Genomic DNA, 27,540 nt, shown 5'->3' with positions numbered 1-27,540 from the left:
TGAAGGAAGTACAGGAAGATGGTTTAATGTTAAATCTGGTGTGAGACAAGGATGTACATTATCCCGTCTGTTATTCATTATCTATATGGATCACATTATGAAGGAAAGTGGTATTAAACATGATATCAAAATTGGAGATGTTAATGTAAGCTCTTTGCTTTATGCGGATGATGTTATACTTCTAAATAAATCCGCTAAAAGTCTGCAAGATTCTCTGACTAAATTGAATAGCTGTTGTAATAGATATGTTATGAAGGTCAGCAATAAAAAGACAAAGACAATGAAAATAGGCAGAATCATTGAAAATGTCAACTGTGGTTGTGAATGGAGAACCTGTGGAACAAGTAAAAACATTTCAGCTACTTAGACACGAATTTTACTGAAGATGGTAAATTAAATATAGAAATAGACAACAGAATCAGCAAAGCTGGTATGGTGGGAAGTCAATTGAATAAATTCATATGGAATAAGAGAGAAATTAGTCGGAACACTAAATTAGCTGTATGCAAGACAGTGTTCAAACCAGTTTTAACTTATGGATCTGAGAGCTGGGTCAGAAGTAAAACACTTGACCAAAGACTAGAGACAGCAGATATGAGAGTTCCCTGAGAAAGATTATAGGGCGTGAACAGATGGCATCAATGGTAATATCATATTAAAAAACTAAGATATTAGGAAAGAACTTGACATTGTCAGCATCCAGGAATGCGTTAGCAGAGCTAATCTCAGGTGGTATGGTTTATTTAAATTGCTACCAAATGAGGGAAGGAAATGATAAAAAAAATCCAATGAATGATTGAGACAAGAAGTCATAACTGCTTCAGTGATCAACCATACTTTCAAATATATATAAAAATATTATATATATATATATGTATGTATATATATATAAAAATATATATACATACACACACACACACATTCTGAGACAAAGAGAGAATAAGAATCTCCCGCTTCCCACCAGCACACTTTGCACAATAATTCTCTGGTCTCTATAGGTTCATATATAGTGGGGATATATTGCATATTCATGAATTAGGTGAAGCAACGGAAATCACATAAAGATGGCTCAAAAGAAGGTAAGTATTCAAGAGAAAAAAAAAACATTACTGAGAAGACTTTTCAATTTCTGAAATATCAAGTGATACATATACGTATGAAGGAAAATCTCCTAAGTTAGCAAGGGAGGAATCTGTACTAACAATCATAGACAAAGTACTATTGCAATCGCTGTTATAGGTCAGGAAATGTAGAGAATACTGATTGTGAAATGTTTAGGAAAATTAGTTGGGCATGAAAAAAGAAGATGATCCTGATGGGAGACTTGAATTACAGGAACATAGACTGGAAGGAGGAGATAATGTATGGGAACAAGGAGAGCAAGTTTTGTAGAATTTCTGAGAGATAAGTATCTTAAGCAGCATGTGATAGAAGTAACTAGAAGCTTTAATGTTTTGGATTTGGTGATAACTTCACAAGATGTAGTTGTTAATCAGGTGTCGACACTGCTGCCAGTTGGTGAGAGTGATCATGAAGTACTTATTTAGGAAGTGATGAAACAAGAAAAGTTCACTGCCAAAAATGGATACATGTGGAAGTGTAAAGCAGGTGATTATAGGAAGCTCTGTAGTTACTTAGCATTGGTACATTGGGTAGATGAGCTGAGCAGAAAAGATGTTGAAAATGCATGGAAACTCATAAGGCAGTATCTGACAAAAGCAATGTATGACTGCATACCGAGGGTTAAGTGAGTAAGTAGAATGGGAGTGAAATGGATGAAGAGCGAAATCAAGCAAGCTGTACTGGAAAAGAAATTGTTATGGAGGAGGTACAAGACAGTTGGTGATCAGATCCATGAAAAGTATAAGGTGCAGGCTAGGAAGGTGACGAGCATGGTCAAGAAAGAAAAGATGCAGTATAGGAGGAGACTGGCTGGTCAGGCCAAGATTAACTCGAGGGAATTTTTCTGCTATTTAGCAAGAAAGAGAAGAATAATTCTGGCAGATAAACATTGGTAGATAGTCATGGCAGCAGAATAACCACTGTAAAAGATATAGTGGAATTACTGAACACTTTATCACCGTATATCATACTGGTATAAATTATCCAGTATAATATACAGAAGAGAGGCAAGTATCGGGAGAATTGGAAGTGAAAATAACAGGTATCAGATGTTGGTTGGGTTAGATGAGAATAAGGCTGTGAGAATGGATGACATATCACCACATATGCTTAAGGAACGTGCACCACGTTGGTTATGCTCTTGATCTGGTTATTTAATGAAAGTCTTCCAGTCGGTAGGGTTCATAAGGAGTGGAAAGAGGGCAAAATAGTACCATTCCACAAGCATGGTTCTAAGACAGAAGTCTCAAACTATAGACCAGTCTGTATAACTGCAGTTGTGGTCAAGGTGTTGGAGAGATTGATAAGGAATAGAATACAGAATTGGGTTGATGGACATGGCATTCTTTATGAAGGTCAGCATGGATTTGTAAAGGGTAGTTTTGGTATGCATTTTTGAAATTATGGAGACAACTACCGTGTTTGAATAAAAACTTTAGTTTAATATAACTAAAATCTACATTCGACGTTTCGGCCTTTATGTGAAGATCATCTTCTGGAGCATAAAACTATACACAGGAAACAAGCTACACTACAATCAAACTGGTTTGTTAAAGATACTGACCAACCGCTACAACAATTGTTGGCCTGACCTCTGGTGAGAAAAAAAAAAAAAAAATTATACATCAACGCTAGAGTCCTATTATTAGTGTTATCTGTTGATTGTAGAAATACATTGGGTGCAACACCAAGTATCTATCTATATATATACATATATTAACATCATGATTATACTTGTACATTCCGCCCAGTTGGTAAAGAATGGTTTCTAATACTAGTTGAAGATTGGCTAGAGTCCTGACTTATGCTGGATCTTATATATTAGGTAGGCTGAATGTGTGCCATCCAGATCCTTGGAATTTTCATGCCATCTTTGTTGTTGATATTTGGGTGGTTTATCAGGATTTCGCAGGCTTCCTTAAATTTCCTTTCAAACCAGGTTTTTGTGTGGTGTAAAGAGTGGGTGCTTTTCCAGTTGATTTGGTGTAAGGTGTTGAGCGCGTGGTCTGAGAGGCCTGCTTCACCATAATGGTTATATTTAATGTGTCTAATGTGTTCTTTCTTGTGTATAGGGATTGTCCATCCTGTTTCACCAATGTATGGTAAGTTACAGGTGCAGTTGATGCAATAGACTCCAGGATGAGCTAATGGGAGGAGAGGATCCTTAAAGGAGTTGAATATGGTTTTAAGTTTAGTGGGTGGTTTAAAGGTGGCATTGAGGTTATAATGTTGTAGGATTCTGTTGATTTTTTCTGATAACCCTTTAATGTATGGGATGGCTATGGTTTTACTGTAATATAGATTTGTTTTTGTTGTTGTTTTATGGAGTATTTTTTTAATAGTATTTTTGTTATAGCCATTATTTATGAATGTGTTGCTGATGATTTTTAGTTCTTGTTTCAGGGCTTGCTGGTTAGAGCAGATTGTTGTAGCTCTGTTTTTAAGGGTGTTAATGACTCCATATTTTTGTGGTGGGTTGTGGTATGAATTAGCATGTATGTATTGGCCAGTGTGTGTCAGTTTTCGGTAGACCATGAAGGATAGACTGCCTGAAGGAAGATGTGTGACTAGTGTGTCTAGAAACGGGAGCGAATTTTGATTTTCGATTTCGATGGTAAATTGTATGCGTTCATGCTGTTTGTTCAGGTGGCTAAGGAATGCATTTAGCGTTTGTCGCCCGTGCGGCCAGATCGTGAACACGTCGTCAACGTATCTATGGCAGACTGTCGGTCTCAGCGTGGCGGAATCAAGAGCCCTTTGCTCAAAGGTTTCCATGTAGAAGTTAGTGATTGTGTGTGTGTGGGGGGGGGATAGTGGTGAGCCCATAGATGTACCTTCTTTCTGTAGGTAAAATTTGTTTTGCCACATGAAGTAACCAGACTGTAGTACGTGGGCAAAGAGGGCCGTAATGTCGGGCAGGAATTCGTTCTGTAGTAGGAGAATTGTGTCATTGATGGGGACATTAGTGAATAGGGCAGAAACGTCGAAACTGACTAATAAGTCGTCTTTGTCGAGTGTTATGTTTTTAATTTTGTTTATAAAGTGTGTTTTTTTATGTAGGAGGGGGAATGACCGACCAACTCCTTGAGTGTTGTCGCTAATTTCTTGGCTAAGTGGTAATTGGGACCGTCTGTTCCTTCTACAATTGGTCGAAGGGACACATTTTGTTTGTGTATTTTCGGGACCCCATATATTTTATTTTTATTTTATTATATTTTTTTTGGGGTGGGGGGGAGGGTTGAGTTTTTTTAACCGTATCTGGTGGCCAAGAAGTGACGGACTTGAGTAGTTTCTCTGTTTTATCCTTTATCCTTTTTGTTGGGTTATAATTTACCAGCTTATATGTTGTTATCGGCTACTAGTTGATTCATTTGAAGTACATATGTTGACCTGTCAAGGAAGACAGTGGCATTGCCTTTATCCAATTTCGTTATTATTATGTTTTGTTTGGCTTTTAATGACTTAATTGCTGCTAGTTCTGTTTTAGTATGGTTTTCTTAGTGTTCAGGACATTACTAGTTTCTAGTTGTATTTTATCTGCTATATTGTAAGGTAGGGACCTGATGCCTCTTTCTATATGGCATTTTTGAAAATTATAGAGACAACTACCATGTTTGAATAAAAACTTTAGTTCAATATAACTAAAATCTACATTCGACGTTTCGAAATTTATTGTCAAGGTCATCTTCTGGAGCATAAAACTATACACAGGAAACAAGCTACACTACAATCAAACTGGTTTGTTAAAGATACTGACCAACCGCTACAACACTTGTTGGCCTGACATCTGGTGAGAAAAAACAAAAAAAATTATACATCAACGCTAGAGTTATCTGTTGGTTGTAGAAATACAATCTCACTAAAACAGAACTAGCAGCAATTAAGTCATTAAAAGCCAAACAAAACATAATAAAACAACACATATAAGCTAGTAAATTATAACCCAACAAAAAGGATAAAGGATAAAACAGAGAAACTACTCAAGTCCGTCACTTCTTGGCCACCAGACACGGTTAAAAAACTCAAACCCCACTACGCATGCCCCCCCCCCCCCCAGAATATATGGGGTCCCGAAAATACACAAACAAAATGTCCCACTTCGACCAATCGTGGAAGGAATAGACAGTCCCAATTACCACTTAGCCAAGAAATTAACGACAACACTCAAGGAGTTGGTAGGTCATTCCCCCTCCTGCATAAAAAACACACAACACTTTATAAACAAAATTAAAAACATAACACTCGACAAAGACGACTTATTAGTCAGTTTTAACGTTTCTGCCCTTTTCACTAATGTCTCCATCAATGACACAATTTTCCTACTACAGAACAAATTCCCACCCAACATTACGCGTACTAGTCTGGTTACTTTGTGTGGTAAAACAAATTTACCTACAGAAAGAAGGTACAGCCATGGGCTCACCGCTATCCCCCTCCCCCACACACAATCGCTAACTTCTACATGGAACCTTTGAGCAAAGGGCTCTTGATTCCGCCACGCTAAGACCGATAGTCTGGCTTAGATATGTTGATGACATGTTCGCGATCTGGCCGCACGGGCAACAAACGCTAAACACATTCCTTAGCCACCTGAACAAACAACACGAATGCATACAATTTACCATCGAAATCGAAAATCAAAATTCGCTCCCGTTTTTAGACACACTAGTCACACGTCTTCCTTCAGGCAGGCTATCCTTCACAGTCTACCGAAAACTGACACACACACGCCAATACATACATGCTAATTCATACCACAACCCACCACAAAAATATGGAGTCATTAACACCCTTAAAAACAGAGATACAACAATCTGCTCTAACCAGCAAGCCCTGAAACAAGAACTAAAAATCATCAGCGACACATTCATAAATAATGGCTATAACAAAAATACTATTAATAAAATACTCCATAAAACAACAACAAAAACAAATCTAGATTAGAGTAAAACCATAGCCATCCCATATTAAAGGGTTATCAGAAAATATCAACAGAATCCTACAACATTATAACCTCAATGCCACCTTTAAACCACCCACTAAACTTAAAACCATATTCAACTCCTCTAAGGATCCTCTCCTCCCATTAGCTCATCCTGGAGTCTATTGCATCCACTGCACCTATAACTTACTGTACATTGGTGAAACAGGACGGACAATCCCTATACACAAGAAAGAACACATTAAACACATTAAATATAACCATTATGGTGAAGCAGGCCTCTCAGACCACGCGCTCAACACCTTACACCAAATCAAATGGAAAAGCACCCACTCTTTAAACCATACAAAAACCTGGTTTGAAAGGAAATTTAAGGAAGCCTGCGAAATCCTGATAAACCACCCAAATATCAACAACAAAGATGGCATGAAAATTCCAAGGATCTGGATGGTACACATTCAGCCTACCTAATATATAAGATCCAGCATAAGTCAGGACTCTAGCCAATCTTCAGCTAGTATTAGAAACCATTCTTTATCAACTGGGCGGAATGTACAAGTATAATCATGATGTTAATATATGTATATAGATAGATACTTGTTGTTGCGCTCAATATATTTCTACAATCAACAGATAACACTAATAATAGGACTCTAGCGTTGATGTATAATTTTTTTTTTTCTTACCAGAGGTCAGGCCAACAATTGTTGTAGCGGTTGGTCAGTATCTTTAACAAATCAGTTTGATTGTAGTGTAGCTTGTTTTCTGTGTATAGTTTTATGCTCAAGAAAATGACCTCGACATAAAGGTCGAAACGTCGAATGTAGATTTTAGTTATATTAAACTAAAGTTTTTATTCAAACACGGTAGTTGTCTCCATAATTTTCAAAAATGCATTCGGATCACCATGTAAGCTTAATAGAAAGGTAGTGTTGGTAGTTTTTTGTAAAGGGTAGTTAGTTACATTTTATGATAAGGTGACAAGTGTGTTAGATAACGGAGAATCATATACAGTGATATTCTTAGACTTTGCAAAAGTGTTTGATAGACTACCACATGATAAATTGATGTACAACCTGCAGAGGATGGAAATAGATTTTAAATATTTTAAATAATAGTATATTTTAAATGGATCAGGGATTGGCTCTCTGAATGATACCAACAGGTTGTGTATGATGGAGCAACCTCAAAAAAGAAGGGTAACCAGTGGTGTGCCCCAGGGTTCTGTTCTTGGGCCCCTGCTGTTTAACTTGGTTTGTAAATGATATATCATCTGGACTGACTGGGGATCTTCAGTTATTTGCTGATGATGCAAAGTTGGAGAGAATTATAAGTAGCACTGCTGATGTTGAATCTCTTCAGAAGATTTAAATAGACTTTTTACCTGGACAAAAGAGTGAGGTTGTAGTTTTAATATCAATAAGTGCGCGGTTTTGCATTTTGGAGTGCAGAAATATAAGTCTGTGTACTATATCGATGGTGTTGTACTGCTGGAAGTGGACAATATTAGAGATTTGGGAATGATGGTTGATAGTAGACTGAAGTTTAGAGGGCATATTGCTAGCAATGCAAATGTTACACATTGTAGTGCTGCTATGGAAAGAAGTAATCTAACATGCAAGGATAAGGAAGTGGTTGTGCCACTGTATAAGGAACTGGTCAGACCACACTTGTACTGTTGTGCTCAGATCTGGTCACCTGGTTTTCAATGTGATGTGGAGCCACTGGAGAGGGTCCAGAGACGAGTGACTAAGACAATATCAGGAGTTTGGAATGCTGGCTATAGAGAAAGGTGATATGATAGAGACGTTTAAGTTAGTGAGAGAATTTTATCAGATTAATCCAGAAAAGATTATAAAAAGATTAGAAGGTGAGAGGGGAAAAACCAGAGGTCATTCCTGGAAGTTGTGTAAAAGTGTGGTGAAGAAAAGTGTGAGGAATAATTTTTTACATGGAGAATTGTCAGTGAATGGAATGCACTGCCAGAATGTGTTGTTAATGCAAGGAGTGTGAAGGACTTTAAGATTCTATATGATAAATATGTTTTCAGTTGAATGAACCTCTCACGATGAGTCTGTCGTCTCCATGGAGGGTATAATAATAATAATAATAATAATAATGATTATACAATCAATTTTAAACATTTTTTCAAAGTAACTAACTCACCAAAAAACATTGGAATATCAACTTTGTCTTCATTTTCCACTTTTCTTCTTAACAATACTATATAAGCTGCATAGAAGAGGGCACCCAGTAATGACCATCCAGCTCCCTGGAGAAAATGACTACGCAATTGATGTCTATCTGTGGCACTGATGACCCCTACACCAGCTATGCTTTAAGTAAGAAAACATTAACTAAGTAATAAATTAATTCAGTAAAAATATTTTAAAATAAAGACCCAATACATTCATGTTATTTGCAATGTATCCGAACTAATCTACATGGTCTTACTATAAGTGAAGATCTAAAATCTGAAAAATAATTAAAAATAGGGATTAAAAGAAGCTTCTTTTTTATGACTTTACTTTTTAAGTAGAGTTGAAATCTGCCATGTCAAATGATAAATATATTTGTAAGAGATGCATTCCTAGTAAATTTTTCAAAAGTTGTTCTCAAGAAATACTCTATAAATGAAAATCATTTTGAGATAAAGGAATCATGTATCTCACTGTTGTGTTTAACATGATGACTGTCCCCTTGGCCTAAAGTTGATAATATTTTCAAGTTATTAAGTTGAGAATATTAACAGTCATATTCTGAAATATTAAATTAAGTATTCTCCTTACTATCAACATAAGAAGCCTGAATGGCAAAGAAATGGAGCTAGCTAAGTACCAGATAAGGAATAAATACAAAATGTTATATTCAGGCAATGACAATCAAGGAAAAGAAGGAGTAGCCATAGTATTCAACTAAAAATACGAGGCTAATCTTCTTGAATGGCAGCCAGTCTCAAGTAGAGTAATGTGGGCAAATATGAGAATGGGAAACTGGACAATGAGACTTACAGGGTGTTCGGGATAAATTTGACAGTTTCGTAAGGAAAAAGAAAATCTTCTTTGTATCTATTAAATTTAATGAATTGACAAAAAAACATTACAGGCAGAGTTAATTACAATACTATCAACAAGATTTACTCAAAATAACCACCATTAGCATCGATCACAGCTTCAATTCTGCTTCGGAACCTCGAACAAGCTGATGCTACAGTCTCCCTGGGAAGGGCCGGAAAAACTGTTTTAATTTTATCCATTAACTGGGCTTTTGTATTACTGGAAGTGCGATTGGTGTCTTTTTCAACTGCGCCCCATACAAAATAATCCATGGGGTTAAGGTCTGGGGAGTTTGGAGGCCAAACATTTGGACTGGTGAAGTCGTAGAAATTTTCAGACAACCATTTTTGACTTTTCCCAGAGGTGTGGCAAGGGGCCGAATCCTGCTGCCATACATACGGCCTACCATTGGCTACCCTTGTTATCCAGGGCTTGACTATAGTTAGCAACTCCACGAACAAAGCCCGAATTCCAATGCCAGGGTTCTTCAACACCTGTTCCTGCAGATTTGCGAGGAATTCTGCTGTACGAACGCAATCAGATCGTCTGCTAGGGATCTTTCTTCTTGCTACATCCTCGTAGTCACCATTGCAAGTCTCTAGTTCATGCCTGATTGTTTTTACTGTATTTAGGGAGCATTGGGCAGCAGTCGTAATATCCTTATTTTGATGGCGGGCACGAATCATCATGATACAAGTTATTCTCTTCCATGATTCAGGTGGGTTCCAGCTATCCATCCTTTCTGACATCTTGTATATGAATGAAGAAGGGTCCAAACTTTTAAATGAAGAGAAGTGTGTGTTAATACATGTAACTTACGGAAAAATATAATTAATTATAAATATGTCAAATTTATCCCGAACACCCTGTATTTGTGGCTATGGCCCAACAGAAGATTCTACTAAGGTAGAAGTGGAGGAATTTTTTGAGGCCCTCGAGAAAGCTACTGACACAATGAAAAAGGAAAAGTTGGTCCTTATTGGGGATCTAAATAGCAGAGTAGGCAGTAATTGTCAGACATACAAAAATATTTTGGGAAAATTTGGAGAAAAGAGCAAAGCTAATAATAATGGCAAATATCTGTTGGATTTCTGCTCAGGACATGGACTGGTTATTACTAACACCATGTTCCAACATAAAAATGTGCACAAATTCACATGGAGAGAAGAGGCTAGGAATAAGAAAAGTCTAATTGACTATGTTATTGTTGTTTATGATGTTTTCTCCTGGTGCAGGATCCAAGAGTGTACAGCGGATTTGAAATTGGAAGTGATCACTATTCAGTGTTGAGCAGGACAAATTTGAATTTCATATAGAAAAGAATAACATGTAAGAAAGTTTCAAAGCGAATAAAAGTTGAGCAGCTCTCAGATATGAACTGTAGACTAAAATACACAAAGATTATTGAAGAAAAAATGAAAGAGTTTGAGAACAGGAATCAAACCTTGGAGATTCAGTGGCAAACTCTGAAGGAAACATTGATTGATTCTGCCAGAGAGGCATGTGGTGAGGTTGTCTGCAAGGATAAAAAAATCAGAACTCCCTGGTACACAGGAAGTTAAAGAGGCAGTGAAGGAAAAGAAGAAAGCATATCAAAAGTTCCTGTCAAATAAGTCAGCTTGTGCTCTTAGAGAATATTATTATTATTATTCCTGATACCTCCAAGGAGTCCGAAGACTCATCGCGGGAGGACATCTTCAACTGTCTCTACACCTTACCTCTACTACGAATCAACGCCATCTACCGCCCACCTCCAACACCACCACAACTAGTAATTTTTGTCTGTAAATTGCGTGTGTTCTGAAGGGCCGATTTGTATGTATGCGGGATGAAAAACCCGAGTTTCCGGGAGAAAAAACCCTGCTACCTCCGTATGAGATCGGCTAACTCACCATCGATTGAAATCGACCAGATAAAGATTCCTCCCGTCGCGACGAGAATCGAACTTAGGCCTATTCCAATCGAAGGGCGCAATGTACCGTCGTTCTTCCAATTGCGCTACGGAGGCGCATAATATAGAGACAAATGCAAGAATGCTAAACACTGTGTAAAACTAGCTAAACAAAAGTCATGGGAGGACTATGGCAAGAATATAGAAAATAAATATCAAGAAGGTGACAAAATATTATGGAGTTGTTGAAGAAGCTTAGGAATGGAGGAAAGAGTGCTGTAAAAGGAGTTAGAGATGATAAAGGTGACATGAAAACAGGAGAAAAAGATATCCTTGAAGTATGGAGTAATTACTTTGAAAATTTGCTAAATGAAACAAGCAGTGATGACAGCACAGTGGTAAAAAACACTGACCAGGCATGTAGTCAGGAATACATATCCATACTTGAAGTAGAAAAAGCCATCAAAGGCCTGAAATGTGGAAAGGCAGCAGGAGTAGATGATATTCGACCAGAAATGCTGAAGTATGGTGGTATAAGATTCTTACAGTGGCTGCACTGCATGGTTCAGAAGGCTTGGACAGGGGGACGAATTGCTGATAATTGGAGTAGAGCTGTAATAGTACCCATATATAAAAATGGAAATAAAACTGAATGTGAGAATTATAGAGGTATTTCCCTACTGAGTGTTCCTGGCAAGATCTATGCAAGTATACTTGAGAAACGGTTGAGAAGAATTGTGGAAGAAAAGCTTGGTGAAGAACAAGCTGGATTCAGGCCAAACAGAGGCTGTCAGGATCAGATCTTCACTTTACGACAAATAGTTGAGAAAGCATGGGAATATAACAGAGATCTGTATTTAAGTTTTGTCGATTTGGAAAAGGCATATGACAAGGTGCCAAGAGAGAAGCTATTCAATACGCTACAGTTATATGGTGTCAATGGAGCATTATATCAAGCAATACTTAGTCTATATTTGAGTTGTAAGTCAGCAGTTAGAATTGAAGGAAGTACAGGAAGATGGTTTAATGTTAAATCTGGTGTGAAATAAGGATGTACATTTTCCCCTCTGTTATTCATTATCTATATGGATCACATTATGAAGGAAAGTGGTATTAAACACGATATCAAAATTGGAGATGTTAATGTCAGCTCTTTGCTTTATGCAGATGATGTTATACTTCTAAATAAATCCGCTAAAAGTCTGCAAGATTCTCTGACTAAATTGAATAGCTGTTGTAATAGATATGGTATGAAGGTCAGCAATAAAAATAGGCAGAATCATTGAAAATGTAAACTGTGTTGTGAATGGAGAACCTGTGGAACAAGTGAAACATTTCAGCTACTTAGGCATGATTTTTACTGAAGATGGTAAATTAAATATAGAAATAGACAACAGAATCAGCAAAGCTGGTATGGTAGGAAGTCAATTGAATAAATTCATATGGAATAAGAGAGAAATTAGTCGGAACACTAAATTAGCTGTATACAAGACAGTGTTCAAACCAGTTTTAACTTATGTATCTGAGAGCTGGGTCAGAAGTAAAACACTTGACCAAAGACCAGAGACTGCAGATATGAGAGTCCTGAGAAAGATTATAGGCGTGAACAGATGGCATCAATGGCAATATCACATTAAAAAGAGGATATTAGGAAAGAACTTGACATTGTCAACATCCAGGAATGCGTTAGCAGAGCTAATCTCAGGTGGTATGGTCACTTAAACAGAATGGGCGAAGAAAGATTAGCAAAACAAGTGTTCTCTACCAGGTTGGCAGCAAAACGACTCAGAGGAAGACAGATATAGGTGGATTGATATGGTACAAAGTGCCTTAGATGATAGAAATATAAGATCTGATAATATTGGAGTCTTGACACGTAACAGACTGATTTGGAGGAAAATTGTAGATAGGAAGTTAGTAATGATGTAATTTTTTTCATGTAGTACTGTCATATCCTGTATACCCCTTGAGGGTACATGGCAGGAATTTGATGATGTATTCTCCTTAGAAATATATAATTGTCATCACACTTTTCACTTTGTCATTGTAATTACAATCCTTTCATTAGTAAAATTTTTTGGAACATGGTTATATGTACTAGATTAAAGTTTATAGCCCCACATGGGAAGGGAGCAACCAGCTCGTTAGAAGTGAGTTGCACGAACGTCCTCATGCTGCTACCATAAGCCAATCAAACTTGTTGCCTATGACAAAATGTTCGTATTTTTTCTTCAAAAATATAATTTTTTTTTTTTTTTTTTACTTTGTCACTGCAGCTGTATACTTTTCAGTCAAGGAACAAAAAGTGAATTATTTTGTAGTTGGCATATGAATAAATACTTCTTTTATACATGTCATCAACAAGATATTTCGTCAAGTTATCTCTGTATATCACAAAGAGAAATTGGTTCACACCTATAAAAAAAATAAGGAACTTACGTTAACTGCCTATTGACATCAGTCCGATTTTGGTACTGCTCACTTCTAATAAGCTAGATGCTTCCTTCCTGCTCGGATCTAGAAACTTTGAACTAGTAATATCAAAGCTTGAAGAACAAGCTGGATTCAGGCCAAATAGAGGCTGTCAGGATCAGATTTTTTCTTTATGACAAATAGTTGAGAAATCATGGGAATATAACAAAGATCAGTATTTAAGTTTTGCAGATCTGGAAATCTCTAATCAATCCTCTAATCCAGAGTATTTTAGTAATAAGGTGTGACACCTTTTGGCTACTTATACATGGAAATATGACTTCTGCAACACTTCAACCTTAGTATCCCTTCTGGGCCTGGTTTCCACTGATGAGACCCCAATAAAGGTCAAAACTGGTCTGGGTAGCGACTCTTTCCATAACGCATAACATTATACATATCCATAAGGTTATGTGTTTTGCATTATGGGATACCAGAGCAAGTGATGTGAAGTCATTATCCTCTATATACAAGTTGACCAGACATGAAGTTACTTCATGCACAAACTTTGCTTGCTTACATTTGGATAAAGGATTAAACCAAGAATATAATTTCTTGGCATCTTTAATTTATAGAAATATCAACATGTGAGCTTTGAAATCGCATTCGTACAACTCAAGTGTTGTAATCTTTGTATATAATTTACAATTCCGTTGTTTTAATTCTCTCATTTGTTCACATAGAAAAAGTATTTATGATTTACTATAATCACGTTGTATGCCAATCTCCCCATTTGAAACACCTGCATCAGCAATGAATTATCTCATAGTCTGCAACAGTACTCATTTATCACAAATATGATACAAAAAAACTTGTAGCTGACATCCTAATGTAGATGCCCGACTATGAGTTGTCATAGTCAGCAGGCAACATGTTAATAACGTTACAGATGGTGTGGCCATCTAGAATACTAATGGAATTTTTTTAGGCACAGAAGCTGCCTGGAATATCTTAGATTAAACACGCTGCTCTAGAATTAATACAATGGATTTTTCTTATTCTTTAACTTTAATTATTAATAATAATAATAATTATTATTAATAATAATAATAATAATTATTATTAATAATAATATAATATAAACAGATCGAGTTTCATGTTATCTCAAAGCTGATTAATTTTATACCATACATCACTTGGAAAGGAGTTTGTGTGAGGGCAAGTGGTTGAGAAGAAGGAACCTGTTGATATGTTTTTGAACAACTGGGGATTGTAGTCCTTTGAGAAAACTATTATTATTATCTCGGGCAACTCCAAGGAGTCGACAGACTCATTGAGGGAGGCCCTAACATCATGTCAAGAGCAACTATTCGACATTCACACAGTATCTATCATACCTCGCCTTGAACTCATTCACGGTCATAGCACCCAAAACAGACTCTGGCAGCTTATTCCACTCGTTCACCACTCTCCAAGTAAACCTCGTTCTAACACCCCATGCTAACCACACTCTTGCCCAGCTTCCATGTATGGCCCCTAGTCCTCCCACCACCAATCCTATTCTCAAAAATATCTTCTGGATTAATACTATAGAAACCCTTCAGTAATTTGAATGTCTCAATCATATCACCCCTTTTCTGCCTATCAACCAATTTTTGCAACCCACAAATCTTCAACCTGTTCTCATAAGGTTCATTCCGCAGACCTGCTATCATCTTCGTCACTCGTCTCTGGATCCTCTCCACCTCCTCCCCATCAAGAAGAAACCCTGGCACCCATATCTGGGCACAGTAGTCTAGATGGGGTCTTATCAAGGCTCAATATAGAGATAACTTGTTTGTCTCTGCTTGTTAAAGTATTTTTCAGCAACCAAGTGACTTGATGAGCTGTTTTGGCCACTTTTGCAATGTGCCCCCTAAACTTCAACTTCCTATCCAACAACACTTCCAAATCCCTGGCCTCATCAATCTCCTGGAGTACGGTCCACCATACTCCAGGAGATTGATGAGGTATACTGCTAATCTTTTCACTCCAAAATGCATAACTTTACACTTTGCCATATTAAATTGACATCCATTTTCCCTAGCCCAGTCCTCCAAACTATCCAAATCATTCTGTAAAATTTTGACATCCTGTGCGCTCACAATTGCTCTACCCAACTTTGCAACATCAGCAAACAAGTGAACACTTTCTCTCAGATCCTTTCCTATATCGTTAATGAACAAATTGAAAAGTAGTGGTCCAAGAACAGAACCCTGCGGCACACCACTAGTCACAAGCCATCTTTTGGACTCCACTCCTGAATAAACCACTCTCTGGTATCTCTCCATCAACCACCCTCCTATCCATCTCACCAACCCTATATCCATTCCCATCTGCTCCAGTTTACTGATTAGAGTAACATGTGATATCCTGTGAAAGGCCTTGGCAAGGTCCAGTAGAATCACTGTAAACCCATTACCCTTATCCAGTTCAGCCGTCACTGTGTTATAAAACTTGAGCACGTTACTGAGGATTGATCTTCAGTAACTCAGTAAATTGAGGAGTGTTATAAAACTTGAGCAAGTTACTGAGGATGTTGTCCCCCATACAGTATCCCATTTTCATCTAACCAATCCTGTATTATTTTCTTGACTAATTTCTCCAAGACCTTGACAACGATTCCTTATATGCTAATCGGTCGGTAATTTACAACAGCGGTCTTGGAACCACCTTTATGCAGTGGAACTATTTTCCCCTCTTTCCACCCCCTCGGAACTAACCCAGACCCGAGACTCAAATTAAACAAAATGGTCAAGGGTACTGACAATTCTTTAGCCGCTTCACATACGACATGAGCTGGTATACCATCCAATCCCACAGATGTATTGACATTGAGGTTTTGCAATAGACCACTCACCTCCACTTCATTCACCACAATTCCCGTATAATCTGTTGGTTCATTCATTTCTGCAATGTCACCACCTGGAAGATATATTCTTGCAAAGTGCTCGCTCAGTAATTCAACTATATCAGCTGATTCGGTTACCTCCCTACCATCGGCATTCTTCAAAATCATTCTGCCATATACATTTTTTCTTTTACTTGCAACATATCGAAAAAACTGTTTTTAGGATTCTCTTTAGATTGCATGGTCAATGTTCTTTTATAATCCTTTTTTGCTTTTCTTACCACACTCGTTACCCTTCTGGCCTGCGCTTTATACCGGTATAAAGCGCAGGCCAGAAGGTACTTTATATTCATGTGCCTGCAGGTCACCTTTCTCCTTGAATTCCCTCCATAGTTGTTTCTTTTTTTTGCAGCTCAAGCTTAATGGTGTTATTCATCCATTTAACTCCTACTTGATTTATTATTCGGATTCTAGGTATACAGTCAGCCATTGCTTTATGCAAACACTTGTGTACCGCCTCCCATGTACTATCAACTTCTAGCCCTTGCAGTTGTACATGCCATTGCACTGAACCAATCAATCTCCTAAGCTTGTCATACTTACCAGCCCGCTAATTCCACATGTACCCTTTCTTAATTGTAAATTTCACACCTTTAGCCACCTCCCAAGTCAAGACCCTATGATCACTCTCACTAATTGGTGGCAACGTGGTCATATTCGTTACAGTCAAATTCTCAGATGCAATTACCAGGTCAAGTAATTGACTCGTAGTATTTTCCATTACATGCTGTCGCACATGGTTATCCCTTAATAACCGCATAAAATCCAATTCCTTCCTCCCATGTGTCCTCTCCTCCTTCCAATCAATGTTACCATAGTTGAAATCTCCCATAATAATTACCCTCCTTCCACTCATTTCTTCTATTTGCTTATGCATACTATCTCCACCATCTATTCCATCACCTGGTCTATAGCAGCACCCATATATTTAGTTATGCTAATTTCAATCTCACACCAAATAGCCTCAAATGTGCTCTTTTCTCTATCCTGCAGTTCCACTTGTATTCTTCTTGGCTGTAGCTCATCAGCTATCATCAATAACACTCCTCCTTCCATTTTATTCTCCCTGTCACTCCTGAACACACCATATACCTCACATTCAATCCCACTAGCTATGTCATCTTCTGTCAGCCATGTTTCACTAATGCCAATAATCTGTGATCTGGAAGTGCCAACCAAGGCCAAAAATTCTTCCCTCTTGTTCCTAATACTTCTGGCATTTGTATACATGAATTGAAGAAGCTGATTTGTCCCATCCCTATTTTGATGCCTTATACTAACTATCCCATTCTGATTCTATGTGGAAAAGATGTTCAAGAGCACAGAGATATGAGAGAGGAGAACAAAAAAGTTTGTTTACTATGCTTGCAGCTGGACAGTGACTGGACATCGACTAGAAGCATCTCTCATATTTATGAATTTGAAGAAATCTGCAGGAAAGAAAGAAAAGGCAAAATGCAGAAAGAGTACAGCAACCAAGTGGTAAGGAAAGTGAGCCTCTATGAGCCGAAAGAGATCATAGAGGCTCAATTCACCACTTACATATAGGATGATACCTGAAAACCTCTGAAAATGCATCAAGCATTTTTCAGTTCAACCTTTTTTACTATGCGAGCTACTTTTCTATACTAAGTTATTCGGTGATCTACTCTTATATAGATCACGTTCCCCCAACCTGATATCTGATTATGCACAACTATGCAGTTAAATGCGCTCGCTCAATTCGGAGAACCCACTCTCCCAGCCCTAAAAACTTTAAAGAAACTAGAATCTTTGTGTATTTAAAAATTTATTTATCACTTTTAATTATTTTAATACAACAAATAAAACAAATATATTAGGATAAAATATTTATTTCTCTATTTTGGAAAACCAAAGTTAGAAAAACCAACAGATTGATTACAAACTTACAAGTTACAGGAAATGCTGGTTGATTAAAAAAAAAAGTTAATGTGAAATTTGGCATTGTTTGGACCTCGCAATATTTTCATAGTCAGGTTGATATGAAGAAGTGGCCAATCGCAGACAATCATCCAAATGATCATTTGTAATTTGGTTTCTTCATTTATTTTTTATGACTTCATATTTGAAAAAGCAGTCATATGTCGATCCGAAACAAATTGCGCAATATCAGTTAATATTGGAAATTTTTCATGTGTATGCTTCTAAATGACTTCATTGCTTATTGATTTTAAATGTAAACTATTCTGAATGTTTATTATCTCAAGTTCTACTTCAGCTTGGTTTATATCAAATAGCCCACTAATTTTATTTGAAATTTCTGTGATGTTCAAGTTTTCTTGAAATGGATTATTGATAAAAGATACAATCATTTCAGTTTTATTAAAATCTTTAAATCTTGAATTTATTTCTTCCTCAACTAATTCTATTTCACGAATAAATTCTTTTAAATCACAGCGAAGCATTTCTTGATTTTGTTCAAAAAATTTTAATAAATATGGGAGATGTCTAAATTTGCCGTCATTTATATTTTTCTTTAATAAAAGTAAGTATTGTTTGAAACTTTTTATTGAACTTAACATGTCAATTAAATTTTTATCTCTACCTTGTAACTCTAAATTTAAATTGCTTAATTTTGTACAGAAATCTACTAAAAATTATAAGTGTAACAACCATCTTTTATCACTCAATTGTGGATAAATATCTCCTTTTTCATCAAGAAAAATTTTTATATCATTAATTAATACAAGAAATCTTTCTAAAAATTTACTTCTGCTGAGCCAGTGGAAGATTATTGTACAACAGAAGTTCCCTATCATCATCTGCCTGTAATTTAAATAACCGCCGTTGCAGGGCTTTTTCTCGAACAGAATTTACAATTTTAAATGTAATATCCAGAACATCTTTTGTGTTTAATCTTTTACTACACAGTACTTGTTGGTGAATAATACAGTGGTACGTTAAAAAATCTGGATATTTGTCATCGTTTTTACATAATGAAATGAAGCCTGATTTATTACCTACCACTGCAGGAGACCAGTAGTAATGTAATAGACATAAGTTTAAAAAGCAAAAGTTTGTGTTGTTTCACAAATTCATCAAATGCCGAAAAAATGTCTTCTCCCCTAGTCCTTCCCAATAATGGTACAATTTTCAAAAGTTCTTCTTACTTGAATAATCTTGAAATACCATGCAAATAAATACCATTAACTGAGCAGTATTAGTGAAGTCATTTGATTCATCAAATTGTAATGAAAATGCAACACACTGGTGAATATCTGACATTAACTGAGTATTCAGATTGGCACTTAAAATTTCAACTCTTCTCCTAACCATTGTTCTTGAAAGTTGTAAATCTTTAATATTCGAAACGAAATATCTTACAAAAATAAAAAAAAATTATTTTTAAAATCAGAAAATAAAGATTCTGCTACTGCAAGAAACGATTATTTTATTAACCTCTCCATCAGTAAAAGGCTTTTTTGCTTTTGCTAATAAATGACACACTTTCAAAGATGCAATAGTGGCTGATATTGGTTTATTTATTATTTTCGAAATCATATTTTGTTGTCCAGAAAGTCCTGCCTTTAAATTTATAATTTTTGATTCACGTATTTCGGAATTTTTGGGAAAATCTTCATCATATTTTGCAAATAGCGATCGAAAATGTCTCTTAATATTACCTTTTTTTTGGAATTGCTACAGATGAATTACAAATCAAACAACACTTTCCATTTACCATTGTAAAGAAATAATCTATTTCCCATTCCTTGTGAAAATGATAGGTCTTCGATTTCTTTGATACACTCATGATTATCCTCAAATTAAAAAAAAAAAAAATTTTAAATATTTTATTAAAAAAAAAAAAAAAAATGTTTACAACTTATCAATTAGTGAACAAAATAATGGCAAATCCAACGATAAATTTAGAGCAACTGAAACTCAACTGAAATTCTAACAGTGGATAGTGTTAAGTGTGTGATGTAGTTACGAGTCAACACGATTATAAACAAAATGCATACGATGTGCTTTGCTTATAATCGTATTTACATGGCTTGCTGTTTGACTTCCACTGATCCAAATTAATTCATTTACCCAGACTTATAAGAAAATTACTGATTTGACAATTTTAACAAAAAATAAACAAACAATAGCAATACACTTAAAGAGAATTAAAAAAATAATGCAAAATAATGATAAATAAAAAAAATAAACAAACAAGACATCGAAGGGTTGAACACCACCCACTGCTATATGAGATAATATTCTAAGTGAGGGTGGATTTGGTATTTATACGGTATGAATACTGAGTGCAAAAGCACTTTTATTTTTCTTGTTGGGATGTAGAGATGGCTAGGGATATGCATATGTCAGGACTGACTAGAAGTATAAGTCAGCAAGGAGAGAGATTTGATCTTTCATGGGATCTGGATCAATGATGGGGAGGGGATGCTTTCAATCTTCCTTGAGTGAAATATAAAGCAAGATTGTATTTGGTGACACAGAAGATGACACGGCTGTCCTCAACTCACTGAAATCTAGCAAGAAGACCAGCATTTAAAGCAGTGATTACAGAGGTTACAAAACAGTTAAATATGTGTAATAAAAATGACTATATATTAATATAGTCATTTTTATAGTCATCCAGGAGTTCTGAATGCTAAAATTGAAAATAATCTAATCCCAAATATCTTAAGAAAATAAGGAAAACTTTGCATGAATAACAATGATAATAACAATGATCAAGAATTATAAGATTTCTGTATTTTCCATAATTTTAAAATAATACTTTTTTTTTTCAGGAAAAGAATACAAATATACATAGAATGGCAGAGGAACAAGATCGATAACTGATTATATAATTACTAATCAGAAATTAATTCCACATAAAATTTCGTTTCCTCCTTTAATATTTACGAGATGTACATATTAAAGGAGGAAACGAAATTTTTTCAGATCAATACTTAGTACTTTCTAAAATAGAAATAATAACAAAATGGAAAAAGTAAGTAAATACGAAAAAACAAGAAACAGAACAAGTATACAAAGTATATATATTACAAGAAGAAAGCATTAGAATGCTATATCAATCACAATTAACAGATAACATAAAAAGTAACCAAACTCAATGAAGATCAGAAGAAGAATAGGAAAACTTTAATAAAGATAATTAATAAAACAGCCTCTGAAGTACTTGGAAAGAAAAATAAAATGTTAAAACAGCATATAAATCATCATCAAATTCCTTAAATGTACCCTCAAGGGAAATACAGGATATGATAATACTACATGAAAAACTTACATCATTAATAACTTCTATCTACAATTTTCCTCAACAACAATCTGCTACCTGTCAAGACTTCAACATTATCAGATCTTATATTTCTGTCTTCTAAGGCACTTTTTCTGTATCAATCCATCTACATCATGTTCTCCCTCTGGTTCTTTTTCCTGCCAAGCTGTCAGCAAACACTTCTTTTGATAATGTTTCCTCTCCAATTCTGTTTAAGTGACCATACTGCCTGAGATTAGCTCTGCTAACAGTGTCAAGTTCTTTCCTAATATTCTTGTTTTTAACATGACATTGCCATTGATGCTATCTGTTTAAACCCCTAATCTTTCTCAGGACTCTCATATCTGCGGTTTCTAGTATTTGGTCAAGTATTTTATTTCTAACCTAGATCTCAGATCCATAAGTTAAAATTGGTTTGAAAACTGTCTTGTATATAGCTTAGTTAGTGTTTTGACTAATTTTTCTCTTATTCTATATAAATTTATTCAGTTAACTTCCATATTGTTGTAAATTTCCATATTTAATTTACCAACTTCACGAAAAAATCGTGCTTAAGTAGCTGAAAGTTTTACTTGTTCTATAGTTTCTCCATTCATAATGCAGTTGATATTTTCAATGCTTCTGCCTATTTTCATTGTCTTTGTCTTGTTATTGCTGACCTTCATAGCAAATCGATTACAACAGTTATTCAATTTAGTCAGGGAATCTTGCAGACTTGTACTGGATTTATTTAAAAGTATAACATCATCTGCATGAAGTAAAGAGCTGAAATTAACATGTCCAATTTTAATATCAGGTTTAATACCCACTTTCCTTTATAATGTGATCCATATAAATAATGAATAACAGAGGGGATAATGTACATCTTTGTCTGACACCAGATTAAACATGAAACCATCTTCCTGTACTTCAATTCCAACTGCTAACTTGCAACTCACATAAAGACCAAGTATTACTTGTTATAATGTCCCACTAACACCATACAACCGTAGTGTTTTGAATAGCTTTTCTCTTGACACTTTGTCATATGTCTTTTCTAGATCTACAAAACTTAAATATATATCTTTGTTATATTCCCATGATTTCCAACTATTTGTCATAAAGTGAAAATCTGATTCTGACAGTCCCTATTTGGCCTGAATCCAGCTTGTTCTTCACCAAGCTTCACTTCCATAATCCTATTCAACCGTTTCTCAAGTATACTTACATAACTCTTGTTTAGTTAGCTTTACACAGTGTTCAGCTTTCTTAAGAACATAAACTGACTTATTTGCCAAGAACTTTTGATATTCTTTCTTGTTTTTCTTCACTGTCTCTTTAACTTTCTGTATCCACAATGGAGTTCTGATCTTTCTAACCTTGTAGACATTCGCACTACATGCCGCTCTAGCTGAATCAATCCATGTTTTCTTCAGGATTTGCCAGTGAATCTCCAAGGTTTGGTTCCTGTTCTCAAACTCTCGTTTTTTCTTGGATAATGTTTATGTATTTTAGTCTACAGTTCACATCTTAGAGTTGCTCAACTTTCATTTGCTTTAAAACTTTCTTAAATGTTCTACTTTTCAATATGCAATTCAACTTTATCCTGCTCAAGACTAAATGGTGATCGCTTCCAATTTCAAATCCGCAGTACACTCTGCTGTCCTGCGCCAGGGAGAAAACATCACTATCAACAATAACATAGTTGATGAGACTTTCTTATCCCTTGCCTCTTCTCTCCATGTGAATTTGTGCACACTTTAATGTTGGAACATTGTGTTAATAATAACCAGTCCATGTTCTGAGCAGAAATCCCACATTTATTTGGATGTGGAGAAAAGAGCAAAGCTCTTTTTTTTCTAATATTTTTGTACATCTGGCAATCATTTCCTACTTTGCTATTTAGATCCTCAACAAGGACCAACTTTTTCCTTTTCCATTGTGTCAGATACTTTTTCTAAAGCCTCAAAAAATTCCTCCACTTCTACCTTAGTAGAACCTTTGTGGGACCAATAGGCACAAATAAGTCTCAATGCATATAAATCATTCCTTCAACATCATACAAATGAAACAGAAGAAATATACAAAAACAAAAAAAAAATAGTTAAAATTAATACAGAAATCTCATAAAGATACTTGCGACAGATTTATTAATAAAACAGAAGAAAACATATATGGAAAACAAGACATAGCCTACAAAATATTAAGGACTGAAACAATGAAGAAAGAGATACAGCACAAATCAACATATAATAAAAGAGAAACAATGGATAAACAATTATATGAATTTATGGTATGACCTAAATTAATATTAGAAAATAATAATGAAGAAATCAGTACTGATATAGAAACAATTAGATTAGAAGAACTAAAAGAAGTTATACAGGTATCAAAAAATGGAAAATCAACAGGATTAAATAGCATAAATACAGAGCTTTGGAAATATAGTAGAGAAGATTTACATCAGATTCTTAAAATTAATAAATAACTGCTGGAGAAAATGTGATGTTCCATCAGATTGGTCAAAAGGTAAAGTTATATCTATATTAGAAAGGAAACAGATGATTGTGGAAATTATAGAGGAATAAGTTTATTATATACAGGTTACAAAAATTTACAGTGAAAGCCTGAATAAAAGACTTAAGATTATTACAAATAATCTACTCACAGATACAAAAATACAGTTCTCTTTCTTATGAGCCCAGACACGAGAGGTTGGTTGGTCAACCAACAGTACATTAGTACCATGTATGAGTAGTGGGTTGGGAAAGGAGATACTTGTTCACATTTGATTTAAATGACTGCATATTGTATTCCTTGGGGAACACAACAGGTGGAAGACTGTTCCACAGTACAGCAGTTGCAGGGATGGAGGAGGAGGGAAAAAACTTGTTCTGTGGGTTTCAAGGTGCACTTTGAATAGATGTTGAGCAGCAGCTGTACGTGTTTCAACGATCTTAATACTAAGTGGGGGAATTATTGATGCTATTTCAGATGAACCTTTTCTGTGGAAATATATGTAGAATACACATATTGCAGAGACCAATCGTCTGTATGAAAGTGGGGGAGTGAGTTCATAAGAGATGGGTTATTAATAAGTCTAAGTGCTCTCCTCTGTATTGAGTCAAGCATTTTAAGGGAGCTTTTGGGGGCCCCACACCATATGTGAGAGCAGTATTCAATAGCTGGGCAGATTTGTGATTTGTATAAGATTAACAGCCATTCAGGAGTTAAGTAAAGTCTTGAATGAAAGAGAAATCCTAGTTTTTTAAAAGCTGAGGATGCAATAGTTGTGATGCATTTATGCCAGGAGAGGCCCAATGTCAGGATAATTCCAAGAGGAGAAATCTCAAATTGTCAGGAAATTGGGTATTGTCAAAAATAATATTGGGAGAAAATGGTTCTATTTTATGAGAAATAAGACAGTACTGAGTTTCATCAACATTGAAATTGACTAAGTTATCTGAACCCCATTTGAGGATGGCTTGGAGATCAGAATTGAGGGCAGTGGTGGTTGATGTTCTGTAGGCTGAGGTGAGTTGTGTAGAGTAAGGTTTATCAAATAAAAGGGAGAAGTGCAATGTGCTGTCATTTGCAAAACTGTGTATTGGGCTGGAGGTCAGCTGAAGTAGGTAATTTATATATAGCAGGAAGAGGGTTGATGAGAGGATAAGGAACTATCCACCACAACACGTAGTGTGCGTCCAGAGAGAAAGCTGTCAATCCAACTACAGAAGTCTTGAGACAGACCAAACGATGGCAGCTTGCTCAGTAAACCCTTGTGCCAGACCCGGTCAAACGCATTGGAGATATCAAGTGCAACCACATGAGATTCGGCAACCTTCTACATGGTATTTGTCCAGAGATGAGTGGCAATTGTGAGCAGATTTCCTGTTGATTGGCAGAGACGGAATCCATACTGGCGGTCATTTATTAAGTGGATACCTTCAAGGTAGCGTAGAAGTTGGGAATTGATGATTTTTTCCCATTACTTTAGACAGAACTGAGGTGAGCGAGATATGGCAGTAGTTGGATGGCAGTGATTTGTCACACTTCTTGGGAATGGGGTGAATATAGGCCAATTTCCAGGTTGTGGGATAGATACCCATGGAGTAAGACAGTATATACAGGCAACACAGGATAGGAGTCAGTTCTGGTGCACAAACTTTCAGGACAACTGGAGGAATGCCATCAGGGCAAGGAGACTTTTTTCTGTGTGTCTAATTTGGACGGTATTTTTCTGATCTCTTTCTGGCAAAAGGATATAGTGGGCATTGTATGTTGGGCATCTGGAATGGTTGAGGGACATTTACCATTGTTAGTTATGCAAGTATTGGAAGCAAAGTGTAGTGTGAGGACAGGGGATTCTCTTTTTCTGTAGGTGATGATGCAGAGCCACATAGGTATGACTGGGTCGGGGGGGGGGGCATGTTGGGCAGAAGTTACGACCGATTGCTCTGGTGAGAGACCAAAAGGCTCAGCTACCTGGACAGGATGCTATTTTCCTGCTTTTTGCTCATTCGAACTCTGATTTGGAAGCATTGCTTTTTTTTTTTTTTGCATCTATTTCATGCTTGGGTATAAGCTTTAAAGGAGGATGGACTTTTTGATTTGAGCCAGTTATGGTATGCTTGCTTTTTCATTTGAACAGCCTTGGTGCATCTTTTGGAAAACCAGGGTTTAGTTAGGGAATGGTAGGTCAGAGTACTGTGGGGAACGTATGTTTCCATGCTGGTGAGGATAACTTTGGTTATAAGTTCGGGACATATTTTGGATTGGAAGGAAAAAGCAATAGTCCAAACCATGGGAATGAGGCATAGAAGTTGCAGAGGCTGTCCCACTTGGCACTGTTATAATGCCAGACTATTCTTGTATGGAAATGGCTGTGTAAGCATTGTTGCATGGGGGAAGAGATTAACACTAGATTGTGGTCAGGGTATTTGTGGAGTGGTTTGGGTTATCAGGCATTCTGGTTGGCATCTGAACAAGTTGTGTAAGGTCATTAGCGACGACAAATGTTTCAGCATCTCTGCCTGCAAGATTGGGACTGGAGAAAATCAATTTTTAAGGAGAGGAAATTAAAGAGCTCAGAGTGGTTAGCTGCATTAGAGGACCAATAGAGACAGCAAATGAATTTGACTGAGTGGGGAAGGGATATTTTCAACCAAAGAAGGTCAAAGTTGGGTGCTCTCTGGCAAGGTATGTCAGAATGGATGTATACACAACCACCCTTGGGTCGAAAAGAGTTAAAAGTATGTAGTTTGGAAGGTTGAGATGAATAGTGCTAGGATGAGGTGAGATTTGAGTTTCTGCCAGAAAGAATAGGTGGGGTCTGGTAGACTGAAGATGGTAGTGGACACTATTAAGGTTGGAGTTTATGCTATGGATGTTTGTGAAGTGGATATGTAGGGTTCTGTGGTGCATATGTTTGACTGCAAGGATCTTGAACATTTCCTATGCAGTGACTGCTAGTGATGGCACTTGATTTTTGCACCAATTTAACTCGTCTGTAGTCAATGATCCAACAGTTGCCTCCATTTGACATTTTTCTTCAAGTTGTCTTTGAAGCTGGCGTCCTTGTTCCCTGTGTGCAAATGTTAGGTCTAGTCGAGCACATATGCATGATTGGGGGCAAGTGTCTTTGAACTTGTTGTTGATCGCTGTTATTAATTTTGATGTGCATATCGGCGTGTCCCAAAATCACTTTTACAAGGTGTGGAAAGTTTGTTTTGTCCTTTCTTTTATTTATGGGTCTGAAATGATGGCACCTGATGATGTTTTTAGAATCAATGTTGCATTCTTCTGCTAATTTGATGGCACTTTTTTAACAGAAGAGATTGAAATTAATCAAGGTATCAGATAAGGATGTTGCTCATCTCCAACTCTATTACACACACACACACACAGTGTGTCTGTATTGATCAGTTTATTACA

At 36.2% G+C, this 27,540-nt stretch overlaps 1 protein-coding gene across 2 annotated transcripts in view; it reads right to left on the bottom strand.

Moving 5' to 3' along the window:
* LOC150109739 (solute carrier family 35 member F5) overlaps positions 1 to 27,540 on the bottom strand; it is a 456,325-nt gene that overhangs the window by 166,395 nt on the left and 262,390 nt on the right. For both annotated transcript variants that reach the window (XM_090409943.1, XM_090409951.1), the window contains exon 9: positions 8,231 to 8,400. In XM_090409943.1, coding sequence (XP_090266069.1) covers positions 8,231 to 8,400 — 170 coding nt within the window. The remainder of the gene's footprint in view (positions 1 to 8,230; positions 8,401 to 27,540) is intronic.

The sequence above is a fragment of the Typopeltis vanoorti genome, chromosome 2 (genome assembly GCF_054136105.1).
Source record: "Typopeltis vanoorti isolate ZY-2024b chromosome 2, IOZ_Tvanoo_1.0, whole genome shotgun sequence".
NCBI lineage: Eukaryota > Metazoa > Arthropoda > Arachnida > Uropygi > Thelyphonidae > Typopeltis > Typopeltis vanoorti.
The sequence above is the reverse complement of the archived record's forward strand: the minus strand, read 5'-3'. Positions and strand labels throughout refer to the sequence as shown.